Below are 15,914 nucleotides of genomic sequence, written 5' to 3'. Positions count from 1 at the left end.
CTAATTTACGTGGTAGCTTCAAAAATAAATAAAAGTAGCTGACTTGTCCTTTAGTTTTGCTGAGCAGAGCATCTTTTAGAAGGATGCAGTGAGGAGCGTATCGAGTTATACATACAAATTTCAATGTTTAATAGGCTTAGAGTTTAGAAATGGAGGGAAATGTTTTGCTCATCTTGTTTGCTTTCTGGAGAATATCTTCTGTTTCAGCTTGCTCTATTTGTTTCATGGATGAGAGATCGAAGGGGAAATTATCTCCCTCTGGAAGGTCACGTCACAATCTAGCATTGCTTTATTAACCTGAAAATTGAGTCTGAAAGTCCGTCTGTGTTTGTTCAATGTTGTGTTACTGTTTGTAAGAGTCTTCAGTAACAGTCATTGATATCTGCTTAGTATTGACACATTGCTAAATACTTTTAAGATTTAATTAACTGTGAAGATTGTGGATTGTTGGCTAAAATTTTAGGCTAAAATTCTAGGATCACCATTTTTTGTGTTACCTGTCATGAAAAAAGGGAAAAAAAAAAAAAGAAAAAGAAAAAAAAAAACATTGCAAAACTTCAGCTTTACAGCCATGAACGCTCACTTCACATAGGTGAGGTAGATAAGAAGTGCTTTCCACATTTTACAGATGGGGAAATCTGAGCAATTAACTGACTTGTTCGAAGTCATACGGCAAGTCAGTGGCAGAGCCAAGAATGGAACCTGAACTATTTCCAGTCCTGTGCTCTAACCACTGCACAGCGTCCCTCCCTTAGGTAATTTTCTGACATGATGATGTTTGTATTTGGTGTATATGGTGACTTTGAGAAGAGTAGCGAACCAGCTACAAGTTGCAATGGATTAAAATCAGTTACTGTTAAAAACATTATGCAGCAACTCTTAGGTATGTAATAAAAATATAAACTGTTACTAAAACATTATATTTGGGTTGCTGCCTTTTGTCTTGCACTTCCAAAAAAGTTAAAGCTAATGAGATTAAAAACTCCTGGAGGATAGGTTCTGTAATTGCATGTTTTCAGTTTACTCTTTCAAACTGTAAGAAATGCCAATGAAAAACCTTTGTCGTTGTTCTCTCAGCTGAAATACTTCTAGTTGGATAACTTAAAGGGAGAAGTTTGCAAAATTCAAATTACTCTTTTAAATGCACCTGAATCGTTAATGCCTAATGACAGCCTGAAGGTGCAGAGTGGTTCCATTGACACAAACAGATGCCATGTGTAATCAAGAATGAAATTGGGCTTCAGAAACATCGAGGTGTTGCTGTCAGGAGAGACAGCAATTTTTAAAATCTGAATATCCAAGGATATAAATTACCCAAACCCGATTAATTTTTAGTTACTTTTCACTAGCATTTGGCAAGTTTTGAGACTCGGACAGGATTGAACACACTGGCTAGAATTAGAACGAGGCAGATGGGTGAAGAGTCTGAGAAAATCTTGATAATCTAAAATTGAGTTGCATTTTCGTACTAGTAGAAACACTTAACTCGGTTTACAACCTTGGGATTTGGAAACAAAGTAGTATGTAGTAATAGAACTGATGAGTTCATGTGTAAAATAATTCCAGTGGATAGTAGTTTCAAACAAATATGGTTAAAAACTTCTTGTCCTTTTTAGCTTCTTTCATAATTTTTTTTTTATCTGACCCGTTTATTGGGATTGTTCGGAGACCATTCCGGCTGTGTTTGGTATATTTGCCAGCTATCAATTTGTACCTAAACTTCAGAAGCAAAACAAATGTATCGGTGTGGAAATAATGAGTTTCACCTATCTGTTTGGATTTTTTCCAATGACAAGGAGAACCAATAGAATCAGAAGAATGGGAAGCAGCAACAGAAAAAGCAAGCAGAAGCTGATTAAAGGATGATCTGACCTGTTTTATTGTCAGATCTGTTTGTGCTACAGCTTCTAGAATAGCATTCAAAGCAGACAATGGTTTTGAGCAGTACCTGAAAGCTAGGACTGTGTTTCAGGTGACTGGCTCACGGGCATGTCGACAAGTGCTTTCGGTGGGAATATTACCATCTAAAACATACATGAGACAATACAAAGTTTTGTATTGCTCTGAATATATTACAAATACTATATTAGCTTATTCTGCTTATCCTTTATTCAGTGTTTGACACTGTCATTTTGCTGACCAAATGATTTAGAAAAAGGCTTTTCAAGGTACTTTGCTTGTTCTTGCAACGTAGCCAAGCAATTTGGGGGAGAAGTCAGGTCTTGCTGAATAGGATACCTTGAGCTTGCAGAAAATCAAAGGGTGTATTAAGCCTGCAAGGAATAATGCAGTTATAGTTTTAAAATTTCATTTTCTTTAGGACTTCTGTATGATTGAAATCTGCATGTTATCAAGCTGTGTGGGATTTATAGCTAAGAATCAGGAGGTCGGATTCAGGGAGAGAAAATAACTCTTAGAGCTTGAAGCTGTTGCACACATCGTGGTAGTATTTACAAGAACTGTAGAGAATCTGGAATCTAACCAAGTTATAAAAAAAAAAAAAAGGCCAGAAACTGAAGTACTCAAGAAACCTCTCCAGTGATTGTTATTCAGACATTTCTCTGTAGTGGGTTTGCCTGGAAGAGTAAGTTGCAGTTGTAGGCACCGTGATAAATCAAATAGGGCTCCATGCAACTCTTGCTGATCTCACTAGTGAGTTCTTGAGTTTTCCATCAAGGATTTGCGTGCTTTGAAGCCAGACAGCTAAACCACAGCTCCTCCTGTCAACAAGTACTGTAGCTGTCTTTCCTATCCTGTTTATCTGTTGGATCCTGGAGTGCAGGAGTGTTTTAGCTTGGCTGTTCTATCCGTCTTCAGGAAACCTCGAGACTCCCCTGAACGCCTTGGGAGGTGACTTACATAGATCCATGTTCCCTTCACTCACCAGTATGGGCTGACAGGGTTTTCTAATAAGGAACATTTTCCTTGTCCCTGCTCGCTGGCTGTTGTCCCTCGAAGCAGAGCAGGCTTCTGCTTGCTTGTAGCTAATGGCATATCCACAGCAAGCTTACTGCTCCTGGTGCCCCAGGTAGGGATGAAAGTGCTTTTGTCCTGTATGCTACCTTGGTGCATTCATGGCTCTTGAAAATTTCATGATGCCCGGTAACAACAAAAAAAACCCAAAAAAACCAAAACCAAAAAAAATAAACACAGTTTGAAGAAGAAGGAACAGTACAGCTCCATTGTTTTTGCTTGTTTAGGCTTTTAAGTCTATCCTCCAGATGGCACTGCATCGAATCCGTGCTTGGCACCTGGGGTTCTGTTCTGCTAAGAGGCAGTCCCTACTCCAGAGAGTTTGTTGCAAGTGTCAGGACACGACTGAGTGAAGCAAAAAGTGATTGTGTTTAAAGTGGAATAACACACTAACCCTTCAGGATAAAACACACTGTGGAAGGAGTATGCTTTACCAAGATGGTATTAATTTTAAAGAAAAAAAAAATAGTAAAAGTGTAGCTGATATCTGTAGTATTTTTCTGGAGCAGAAAATGGATAATTCTGGACAATTTGAAAATGAAGCAGTTAGCTAGGTCACCCCAAGTTTAGAGATGTCAGGAGAAAATTATACTTCCTGGACTACTCTTAACTCTTGCTCTTCTATACCTAGGAAGCAGCATGTAACTAAATCCATCTCCCTTTTCTTCTTTCTCTTGCTCTCTGGAATTGAACAGATCCTTTTTCTGCTACTGTTGATAGTGTTGATGATGCCATTCCAAACCTAAATCCTTTCCTTACAAAAACTAACGATGCTGCTCATCTGTCTGTGTCTTCTGATGTATCTACTTTCACCAGTAGGACACCCACACATGAAATGTTTGTTGGTAAAGTACCATTTTAAACTAATTTCCTAAAAATTTTAACATTATTTCAGTTTCTAAAGTATATTTGTGGGGCCTTTCAGAAACTAAAAGCTGTCATTTGGGACTGATTTTGTGCTATGTTAGAACTTGACTTACTAATTGTGCCATGAAAATGGTGTCACAAACCTTGCTTGGCTACCTAAATGGGGTTCTACATGATTTAAAGGAACTTAATTATAGTTAAAGCAGTTGTTTGAGTGCAGTTTTACACAGTGTCTTATGCTTAGGAATTTTAAGATCAAATACTATGTATGCCCGAGAATGAAAAGAAAATGCTACTTCTTTGTTCCTCAGGTTGAAATGTTCTTCTTAAATACAGGAGCTTAATCTGCTTTTGGTTGGTTTTTTTTTTTGGTAGTGTTTTTCCACAAGTTGTGTTGGCATTAACAAAACTGGTAAAGCACTTTCTGGTGTGTGGTCTGCTCAGACTGTTTACCTACTAGACAATAAACTAATGACTCACCTTTTTAAAACTGTTGAAATCTTACTTTGGAGATGATTCAGCATGACTGTTGTATTAGAAATCCTTCTAACGTTTCTGTTGGTACAGCTACATAGTAACTTGATTATTTTTCAATATGAGGAATTCAGTTAGCTTTCATAGACTAAAAATCAATTAGTTATATATCAGTTCTGTTCTTAAGCAAAGCTAGGTTTAAAGACAACAGGCCTCTCTTTTTGCAGGTTGAACCCCATGAGAATTGATCAGAAATGAATCCAGACTCTTATAACAGAGATATTTGATATCTCTGATACTTGTTAACAGAGATAAAACAAAGGGACCTCTTTAGAGATATTCAAACCACCTGCACTTTGTCACCTTAGCTAACTGGTTTACTACCCTGTCTTTGGTTAGTGGAGAGAAAAAAAAAAAGCAAGATCTTCAAGTGCAAGACCTCTTGCTGTGAACGTCTCTCCACATCTCCCGTGGAGGATTCGTTGGCTGAGGCAGTAGTATATAAATACTTTAAGCTGGTACTACTGCAGAATAATCTGGCCTATGCTTCTAATCAGTCTTTCCCACACCTCCAATAAAATTTATATGGCTGCATTTGAATGTAGAATGATAATTTGAAATACAACTTTTTTTTTAATAAGGTTATCACTCAATCAGATCACATTCCTCTGTATAATTTGTTCTGCAGTCATACAAAAAGTTGTTGCAGTGCAGGGCTGTGAGCAAGGAGCCTGGTGGGTTTTTGTGGCACTCGCTAGTATTTGTCACACGGCAGCCCTGAAGTCGCAGGAGATGGTGGCATTGATACTTTGCGTTCCTTTCCAATGTCTCCCTCTCTAAAGATATACCTAGAACTAAAGTTTGACCTCCCAATAGATTGATACGTGAAGTGTAAATGCGGTTCTAGCTGTAGTACAGAAAAGGTGCTACGATAATGTGAATGTGGATTTAAAATAACTCTTTTGGATTTAAAATAACTCTTTCTGGTTCTTTAGATCATTACAATCCATTTACTGAACTAAATCCCTTTGTGGCAATCAAATATGAATCCACTATTGGGCTGTATCCTTATACTTCAGGTATAAGAAAAAATGCCTTGAAACTTTTACGCTCGTTTCTTCTACGAGTGTAAAACATGGCATTTGCTTGAAGAAAAAAAAAGTATTTTTCCTAATGTAACTGTAAGTTTGAAACCGTGCTTTCCCCTTTTGTGTTAGAGATAATGTAAACGTGTTTCTTGCTGTATGTCTGATGTGTATTGATTTCATTCCATTGGTTCTGTGTTATTAGAGTATATGTGGATTTATAGACTGACCTGAAATTAATTTTTTTAATAGCAGATAAACAGTATATCTTGGTTCTCTTTCTGTAACTCTCCCTCTTCTCCTTCCCTGGCTTTCTCTTGTGTGATATGCCTTATCAGATTCTTTTTGTGGTCCTCAAGCTTACCCTAATGCTTCTCATTTCCGCAATGAGCCTTCTTCTGTAGCTGGTCTATTTGGAGGTAGGTAATGGGGTACAGCCTTACCACAAACACCAAAATTTGAGTGTGTTGTGTGCTTAGAACTAGTAGGTATGTTATTGGCTACAGAAGTGCATTTTCATAGCGGCTCCAATTTTTATTCATGCGCTTGTGCGAGGTGTGTTGTCACAAATGATATATATTTTTTTTTTTCAGTTTGTGCTAAACGAAGTCCAAATATGAAATGAGTATCTCTCCATTTCAGGATCTCTTGTAGTTTACATGTTGCTATGTACCACGCAAAAGACATGCATGTTATAAGTATCTTATCTTACTCTACCTCATTGCTTGTAAGGTAAAGGGATTGGGATGTTCTTGCTGCTTATGGTTTTTTTGTTGACATATTACTCTTAAACAGTGTGCTAACCTAGTACACAGCTTTGCAACAGAACACGAGAGAGAGGTATCCCCTGCATTAAATTGCTGGCTAATCATTTGTGCAGCTGTGTAACATCTGTACAGTAACCCAGCACCGGCACTGGTTCTGGAATCCTGTCCCGACAATTACTAGGTGGGCTGTGGACTGTGACGGATAATAATCTGCCTAAACCAGATAGAACAGGGACTGTTAACATCATTGCTATGCAAGATTTAGGAATACCTTCAATAAACGGTTTGTGGAAGAGTTAGTTCTTAAAAGCACCATAAAGTCACATTTTGGCTTAGTGTCTTTGAATAGAAATGAGCTAAAGTCATTTAACAAAAGGTTAAATGCTACGTATGAGGCTGTTCCTTTTGTTCCACATCCAAAAGCAGGATGATTAGTTTCTGTCAAGTCTTGTTGGTTTATTCTCTGGAAGGAACTCCATTAAAAACACTGACCTTTGCACTTTTCAAAACATCCACGTGAGACAAAGCGCCCTGGGCTGCTGCTTGATACCAGGAGTAGGATTTGATCTTTTTCAGAGGCTGACCCAAAGGAGTCCTGGGTATTGTTTTGCATTCTGGCTGATCTCATCTCATTAGCTTCATAAAGCTTGAAACTTCCTAAAATGTGAGAGCAGGAAACTCGCCTTGTTTTAGTTAAGGACATTTTCTAAAGAAAAACATGAGCTATTGTAAGTCAGGTTTTCTATTGGTACAGGCACGGTTTTAAGAGTTGCACGACATCCCATCAAAGGAATTCCTATCTGCAGTTCAGAGGCTCTGAAATGGCATGTTACAACTTGATGGTATATTTGTCATAAAGATACTCATTTTGTTTCATTGTTTATTTACTCCCTATCTTTCCACACATTACTGCTTCCCATGTTTTGCTGTATATGGTTTGATTTTTTAATGAAAAGTACATTGTTTAATTTCTTAGAGATGGATGTATGAGTTGTAAGTTCCTTTAGGACAAATAGGAAGGAACAGGTAATCCAAATTTGGTTTTTCTGTGAAGTTTATGTTCAAGGATAGCATCCTATAGTTACTGATTTTCTAGGTGAAATGGGATTTATTTTAGGAAAACGGTGAGGTTGAAATGCGGTGCTGTCACAGCAGGCTGAATGAAATCCAAGAAGTATTCTTGGTCAGTTATTTCCGCTCTCTGTGACGTTTTACTGTTCAAGTATTTGTGATCCTTTTCTTTAATTTCTCCCTAGCATCACAATTTCTGTCAGAAACCAGAGGAGCTAGTTCGCAAGATGGCATTGCATTTTTTGGGTGCTTTTCATATAAAGGAATAATTACTTCTGTAATTGCCTAAATATCAAGATGTTGTACATGCACACATGTATGCGTAGACTTGTGTGCGTGATTATATGTGACATTAAAAAATATTATTGTAGAAACAAATCAATATTCACTTCCACATTACTGAACAGTCAATTAATATTATCTAACATCATAAGCAATGCTTTATACTGCAATAAATATTTGAAATATTGAAAAAACTGTATTTGGAGAACACTTAAAAGCAGATTACATCTGCTTTACAGATACACGGGGGAGACAAATGGAGTGAGGTCAGACAGGAGTGGGAGTTAAAACTTGGCTTTAGTTCCTCATATCTTGCCATAATTACTGGAAGCTTAACTGCAAAACATGGTCTTCTGCAAAACGTGTGTCCAAAAATAACAAAGTAAACATTATAAAAACTATTAGTAGTAAGAGCGTCTAATCAGAGGCACTATTAGTCACCTTGGGACAATATGGATCTTGCTCCAGTTGTATATGAGAGCTGCTCAACTAATATAAAACACGGAGGGAATAATCTCCAGGCAGGTAATCTGTACCCAGCCAGCTTCTTTTCCTGGAGAAGCATGGTGATTACTTCCTCAATAAATTTATTATAAATACTTGGTAAAAGGATAAGGATGATGTAATAGTTAGTCCAGAGGTTTAGCAACTGGGGGGACGAGGAGTGTCTTTTCTGGTCTGTCTGCTCAGTTTTTAAGACAAAACCTTTCTTTAGAGGAGTAACTCCAAATAAGCTTCAAATAAACCGCTTCTAGCTCTTCCTCTTCCATGCTTCTCGGTGTTAGGGTGTAACCTGGACTTTCGAGGTATTCCTAGTCTTTCTCTGGTACTTAAGTCATCTATGTATTTATTTGGCTTGTCTTGCGTAAAGAAGGTGGATTCATGGAAAATGCTGTATAAAAACATTCAACTTCTTTCTTTTTTTCCCCTACAGGGTTCACTCCATCTCCTGTTGCTCAACCACAGCCATCAGCTGGCCTTAATGTTGACTTTGAGTCTGTGTTTGGAAACAAATCTTCTAATGTTGTCCTAGATTCTGGTGGTAAGACACTTACTAAAAATAAATGACGTATGTCCTTCAACTTTTTGTTATTCTTGAGGTATAAATCTGTTAATCTGTATTTACTTGTACTGCTGTGACAGTGTTCCAGCTGAAGAAAAGAAAGCTGACTTTAAAAGGCCAGGAGCAGCATTCTTCATCCAGTTTTTCTTTGATAATCAAATAAATTTTCCTTACGCGCTATTTCTACGTGCACCCTGCTGAAATGTTCACATTGATTTCCTTCACTTAAATATTTTCTGCATTAAACCTTCACACAGTGAACGGCCTTTGTTTTTACTTGCTGTGAAGTGAAATTAAGTCTGTATTTGTAGAGTATGGTCAGAAGAAGTAAAGTTGCATCTTAGTTTTATTTATCTGTGCAACACGTTTTTGGCCCTTTGCCTACATGTTACTCTTTTGATGTTAAGGTTCTTTCAGAAAATGATAAATTGTCAAAACCTACACAGTTAATTTGGATGGTAGTCACAGTTAGTACTCTTTCTGTTCTTTTGAGCATCTGGAAAGTAAATACCTTCTGGTCTTTTTACATTGGACTCTTGATGTTGGATTCTTTTTGGGCAAACCAGTGACCCGCTAAAAGCAAATACGTATGCATTTATATAAGATTGAAATACTTTAGGTATCTATTCTTTATTTTGTTTTATATTTTGATCGCTTTGAAGTCATTGCGAATCCATTCCATGTAAAATTGATGTCGTGTAGGTTAAACTAGTAAAGTGAAATCTCCTTTCTGTAGTAAATACCTCCTCTATGAAGAGGCTTAATAAGCTTTATCCTACTTGTATAGTGTAGCACTACTAGGTTAAATCTTGTATTTTAGCCATTGTGTTGAACTTGCTGTCTGTGTAATTGAATGTCACGACATTCATGGGAGGCCTGTGATTCAAATCGCTTCTTTTATGTTTATCATTCCAAGGCTTTGATGAACTAGGTGGTCTCCTAAAACCAACAGTGGCCTCTCAAAACCAGAGTCTTCCAGTTGCCAAAGTACCACCTAACAAATTAGTGTCAGATGATCTGGATTCATCTTTAGCCAATCTTGTAGGCAGTAAGTATTGAACCGCTAACATATAAGCATTTATTTAATTCCTTTAAATGATTAGGAATTCAATAGTATCTTTTTCTACTTCATGACAGATTTGGGCATTGGAAATGGAACTACTAAAAAGTAAGTATGCTTAAACAAAGGTTGAGCATTTTGATTTCTTTAGTAGTAAAATTTTATGAAAGGACGGGTTCAAACCTGTGCATGACAACATAATGTTAACCTTCAGAGCGTGTTTGGGATTGTACTTTGTTTTTTTCATACAAAGTGTAGTGAATTGTTAAAAGCTGTTGGAAGGTGAGATCAGGCAAGGTGTCCTCCTGTCTCCGATTCCTTTCAGGCTTTGTATATATTTAGGACATAAGTTCATGAAAATGTTTCTTTATGGGTAATCTTGGTACACCTTGTAAATACTTCATGTCATCTCAGGGTGTGTGGAGCTGTACTAAAGATTGTGAAACTACCACCTCTGACTTGTGGTTGACCTTTAGAGGAGTGAATTTTGAAGCAGGGCGTATTCTAGATTAGTGAACATCTGCTCTAGCAGCACAGTTGAGAATGTGATTAGCAAATTTCAGGCTTATTGGGAGCATCTGTGCCAACTGTGTATGCACGTGCTCCTGAAACTGTCTTGACCCAAGGAAAGTCAGCTAGGCTAACTTACCTAGACTGGGGAGCTTGGCTGAGATTAAATAAAGCTGGGGTGGCTCATGTTGAACATCTTACATTACTTTTCCTAGCCAAAACAAGCTGTCATGAGACCTTTTATCATCTTTGCTAAATGAGCTTCTTCACTAACAAAAGAATCCACGTTTCCAAGAGGAACCGTTGTTTACCTGAGGGAGTTTTGTAAGAAAATAAGTTTTCTAACGATTCTTAAAAAAATTTATTTGAAGTGATGTAAACTGGACTCAACCAGGTGAAAAGAAACTAACAGGTGGTTCCAACTGGCAACCCAAGATTGCACCTACAACTGCGTGGAATGCTCCAACGTTGGTAAGCAAACGCTCATTTTTAAAATAGTGAGTTCCCTGCGACTTAGATATGCAGGCTGATGTACAACGGAGAAATTTGAAAGTGATCTATAGCTGTAGTAAAAGGGTAGTAGAAAATTGAAGAAGTGGTCAGTTTGAGATGTGTACTGCTTGGTTGTTGGGTTGTTGTTTGTGTTTTTTTTCTTAGCTGAGCGGTTCTAGTAAACAGTTTGTGATGTGACCTGTGCAGGTTTAGCATGAATTTCAGCAGTGTTTGACCAGCCTCTCTCATGGCGAGATCGCAGCCTTCACATTTCACTCAACTGATGTAAAACTGTGAATTCCAGGGGCAGGGGAAGCACTTTGCAGTCTAGAAAAGTAGAAGTGTGAAATGTATGTTCTTCAGGTGCACTGATACATCCAGTATGTGTAACATTACAACTCAACCTACAATGGGTCAAGAGATTTAGCCTCTTGATTCCCTGTAGAGGTGTCTGCGCAGTGATGCAGGCTGTAGCTTTCTTAGTGTACCTAACTACTGCTTTCCTGCCCCGATGTGTGCAGTTGTTTTTAATGCATGTTAATTTTGGTGATCAACTTCCTAGTGTCTGTTGTAGCAGGTAGTATTGGCAAGGATTTTTGGGTAGCGTGCAGAGTGAGGGGTCTTAATTACAAGCCAAAAAAAAACAACCCAAAGAGGTTAAGAGTCTCTCTGAGTAGTTTTCACAATGCCAACAGAACGTTTCTGCATGTGAATCCTACTCGCCCTGTCACCGATGACCTGGAGAACTGTACATGGACAGAACAAGTAACAAACTGCTCCCGAGGATTTATTGCATCTGACCCTGTAACTGACTGGGGGAGGCTGAATCCACAGTGTAATAATAATGCAGTGCTGTGGGTTTGGAAAGGGAGAGCCTGCCTCCCTGGATCCACCACCTTCCCGACTGGGTGTCAACTCACTACACTTTCGTAGGGAGAAATGTTTGTGGACCTTATCGGAGGGTGTGTAGATATTGAAGAAACTGTAACGACTCACATGCTTTATTGACTGGTGGTTTGAGTTTACTTGTGTGCTTGAATCTGTTTAATAACTCATGTCTCATATATACATCTTCTTGTGATAAGTCATTACATTTAAGAGTTTTTATTATTTAGAGATAGTGTTGAGACACTGCTCTTCCTGTGAAACTGTTCTATTAACATAAAAACCTTGAAACGGAAATCATCTGAGGGGGGGAAAAACATTATTTTTCTCTGCTGGTCTATTTATTGTGGAGTTGCTGCTGCTTGCTAAATAAATATGCTTTTGAATATAAGGCTTTCTCGTCTTTGGAAAAAAGGCATATACCAAATAAATGGACTACGCAAAACAATTGCAAACCTAATAAGGATGACAGTATCACAGGTGTATGTTGTCTCGGTAAATGACTTGAATTACAAGAATGTGTTGGGGTAAACATTTAATGTATTTGTGAACTAAAATGCTATCTGTGTATATTCCGTTGTGTAAGTATTTGCTTCTAATCCAGTGTTATTGCATTATGTAATTGTTCTCCCTGGGAAATACAGAATGGCATGCATTTTCCACAATACGTAAGTGAAACAACCCACGGCCTTTTTGCAATCGACTGGCATGCTGATATTAACCACTGCTGTTGCAGAATCTCATAACCTTCTTGCTATTTACACATTTCTCATTTTAAAATCTTTGGTGTGCCAAAAATTGAGCTTTTCCTAGCATACACGAACCTCCTAGGTGGTCTGCAGGCTCTTGACTCGAATGATGGCATGGGAAATACCAAGATTATTTTTCCTTGCTTTAAACTGTACCATTTGCTGCCGGAGAGCTGGGGTGTGTGTCTGTGCTGCCTTTAATGCACTTGGTGAATTTTGAATGAAGATAAAAATGTTTGTGTTTGAATAACTGCATGAAAACTCACGGGCTTCTGTTACACTTGGCACTTTATCCACATTTATGGTAGATCTTGATTATTTTTTTATTATTTTTAGTTTTTTTAATTTTATTTTTTTTAAGTGGAGAGAGACCAATATGTCATTAATGCTCATAAAAAAAACCAAAATCCATGCTGACAGTTTACAAAGGGCAAGCAATAACCTGTGCTTGCTGTCTGAGGAATGCAGCCTTTCATTTCAAGGGATTTTTTTTTTCTCTATGTCAACAGTGATATTGGTCTTTCCCTGTATTCTGTTTTTATTGCAGGGTAACTCTGTAACTAAAGGATGGTAGGTCCATACTTAAGCACTCAAAAATAAATTTAGTCAGCATGTGTTTGTGTGTGTAGGTGTGGATACACAAGCAAAGAAAACAAACAAGTAATTTTCAGGATAGCTTTGCCAGCTGCGTGAAATATATGGATAGTACACAGTCTACGTAATTCTTCATTACGGAAATCTGTTCTGATGGCAACTGAAATGCCAGTGACGCTGGCTACTATCTATGAAAAGGCAGCTGATACCTTAGAACTGAATTCAGAAGCAGCTTTGCTGATATCCTGTTCCTGATGTTACAATTTCTCTGCTTTAATTAATCCAGTATAATTAATATTTTGTTACTTCCCTCTTTTTCTGTATCAGTAATCTCTGTGTATCAGGAAATGCGTGTGGTCTTTGTCCTGTCATGAATAGTAATTCCCGCAGCAGTAGCATGAAAGGAGACTGTTTTTTTTCTTAAAGGACAGACTAACAGGAGGTGGAGTGGATAGACAGCAAGTTATCTGAATATTTATAAGCACCAATTTACAATCTGAAAAAAAAAATCCCACTGTTTATCCTTGTAAGAGTTAATACCAGTTTAGAAAATGGACGATGAAACTGTAGAACAAAGAATACAGTTAGGATCTGAAGAACTGTCTTTAATATATCTTTCTAAGTTATCAGCTGGGTTTTTTTAAGTATATGTTGCCAAGTTGTTTACAAAACATAGCTTCACCCCAGGTTTTGTCTATTGACAGCAATCTTACTGTAACTTCAGAAAAGTTAACTTAGGTTAAGGGTAATATAAACATATCTGCAAAGTACTAAGAGGACTTCTAACCTGTTCAAATTCGCTGTAGTAAGTGGGTGAGCGAGAGGGAATGCAAGTTGGATATTCATGTTAGAGCTGAATTTATATTGATGCATGGTAGGAGAGCCCCCATAGTGTGTACGTTCTGGCCAAAGAGAAGAGAATTCCTGTAATGTCAGCAGAACCAGTGGTAATGTAGTCTTCCAGTCTTTAAAATTCTCTCTTAAGACTCCTTGTGTACCATTACTTCTGATTTTGAAATAGAAGTATATACTTCATGCAATTAAAAAAAATGCTTCTGCCTCCTGAGTATTTTCTCTCAAACTTCTGTGTCTCATACTGTGGTCTTTAAAGAGGATGCTGAGGGAATGGTAGCTTGCAGTTTCGTTTAGTCAGCCAGAATCCTAACAGGTTAAAAGCAAATACATAATTGTAGATTTGCCGAGAGGCTTTAGCTTAGCTGTTGTATTCCATCTGAAACGATTGGGATACGTTTTTAACTCTGAGGCTGCATATACTATTTATTCTTTGCTGTATTCATAATAAGCTAAGTGCTGCAGTTGACCCTTAGCGAGCAATGTCTTACCAGTGTGCAGCTTTTCGCATCTCCTCTCAGTTCACCACTGTTTTTCACACTAGGCACCACCTGTAATGGCATATCCTGCCACGACTCCGACGGGAATGATGGGCTACGGGATGGTAAGTGGAGTTCCTGTAACTCAAAAGTCAGATGCTGCGTGTCCTTTGATTGCGTATAGTTTGGTAGCAGTTGTTTTTCTGAATTATTTTACTGAAGACTGAATTTCAGCTCCTGTCGGGTTTATTCTTCACCAAATCACTAAGTTGTGGTTTTCTGAACTATTTCAGTGGGTTTTGTCTGAAATTAAGTCTGCTCTTTCTTACCTCACGGAGTTTTTCATAAACTTTTTAAAATTAAGACAGTGTCTGTTCGTGGTGGGCTTTATTGGTGTAGAAAGAAGTGTATCGTAGGAATAAGCGTATCGTGTGAGTGTAGATAGCTACATTCACAACAGGAATGTTTTATCGATGAAGTGAAACCTTCCTACTCGCTCCCAACCACAGCAAAAGGTATCTGTAATGATCGACGCTACAAATGTGCGAGTTTGTGACACTGCCATGTGTTGTGGTATCGGTTGAGAATTGAATCTCTTTGTAGAGGTTTGTAGAGATTCCGGTACTCACCAGTACCAGAAGGCTTTTGACATGAACCTGACCTTGTTGCATGTTGTTCTGAAAAGTTGTTCAAATGTTTGTTCCCGTCTCAAATTTTCAAATATTTCTGAAATGATACACCTTAACTATTCTTTATTAGTACGGCTTTTATGTAGCACAGCTTTGCTGGGTGAATAAAAGGAGAACTTCCCTAGAACAATTATCCTGTTTAATGGCTCAGATGAGTATAATAAAAATAAGCTAAATGTTTCATCATGCAATCAAATTAGATTAATGGCTTATAATTCACATATGCTCAGTAAGTGAACTGCAAAAGTGGCCAACTGTGTTCTTGAGGGTCTTTTGGGGAAAGAATCATCTTCCCCATTACCCATCCATGAACTCCTGTAGTATATTCTGTGCAAAGTCATTGTGGTTAAACTACTGTTAGTGTTGATTCAAACCTGATCTACATAACTTTGCACTAACAGTACTGGAAGCCTTTTCTTAGTTATTTTGATTCAGCAGCTGGGGAGGGTAATGTATTTAGTGTATAGGAAGTAGTCTTGCGTGTTTTGTAAAGCAGCTTTCATCGTGGGGTTCAAATGCCAACGTGAAATGGAAACTGCAATTAGTTGGAGCTATAGCTCTGTTATCCTGCGTTGCTGTTGCTTGTTCAAGAGCGTGCAACGTCTGAGCAGATGGGTGAGGTGGGTCACTGCGGAAGGACCAGCAGGCTTTGTAACACATCCTGAAAGCTGTCCTGCCTCATTCAGACTTTACTCGGGACATTTACTGCTGGGAATCTCTGAAATGTTGACCCGTTTTACAACCCTTGTGTTTAACTTTCCTAAGAGCAGCAGTAGGTACCGTGGTTGTGAGCAGGGCTGTTCCTAACCGGCAGTCTCGTAGCGGGCTTTTCCCTTGGCGAGGGCACACTGGGACAGGCAGTCTCGTTAGTACCTTGGCGTTCCCTGGCTGCTGGTTGCTTTGTCTTCATTGTGCCAGCAGTTATTTTTAACTTTTTCGTAGGGTGTTTTCATCAGGGTCAGTTTCTTGAATGGGTTCACCATGCCATTGCCCAAACAGCTGCTTGCCATGGTAGGAGGAGG

General features: G+C 38.2%; 1 protein-coding gene across 3 annotated transcripts in view; it reads left to right on the top strand.

Moving 5' to 3' along the window:
- The window catches only part of PICALM (phosphatidylinositol binding clathrin assembly protein), a 71,447-nt gene that overhangs the window by 45,918 nt on the left and 9,615 nt on the right, over window positions 1-15,914 (top strand). Inside the window, exons 13-19 of one of the 3 annotated variants that reach the window (XM_009881205.1) lie at window positions 3,669-3,818; window positions 8,454-8,561; window positions 9,499-9,630; window positions 9,720-9,750; window positions 10,524-10,623; window positions 12,174-12,197; window positions 14,269-14,328. In XM_009881205.1, the coding sequence (XP_009879507.1) occupies window positions 3,669-3,818; window positions 8,454-8,561; window positions 9,499-9,630; window positions 9,720-9,750; window positions 10,524-10,623; window positions 12,174-12,197; window positions 14,269-14,328 (605 nt within the window). The remainder of the gene's footprint in view (window positions 1-3,668; window positions 3,819-8,453; window positions 8,562-9,498; window positions 9,631-9,719; window positions 9,751-10,523; window positions 10,624-12,173; window positions 12,198-14,268; window positions 14,329-15,914) is intronic. The other 2 variants (XM_009881206.1, XM_009881207.1) reach the window with 2 other exon arrangements.

Source organism: Charadrius vociferus, unplaced genomic scaffold (assembly GCF_000708025.1).
Source record: "Charadrius vociferus isolate BGI_N301 unplaced genomic scaffold, ASM70802v2 scaffold1, whole genome shotgun sequence".
Classification (NCBI taxonomy): Eukaryota; Metazoa; Chordata; class Aves; order Charadriiformes; family Charadriidae; genus Charadrius; species Charadrius vociferus.
The sequence above is the reverse complement of the archived record's forward strand: the minus strand, read 5'-3'. Positions and strand labels throughout refer to the sequence as shown.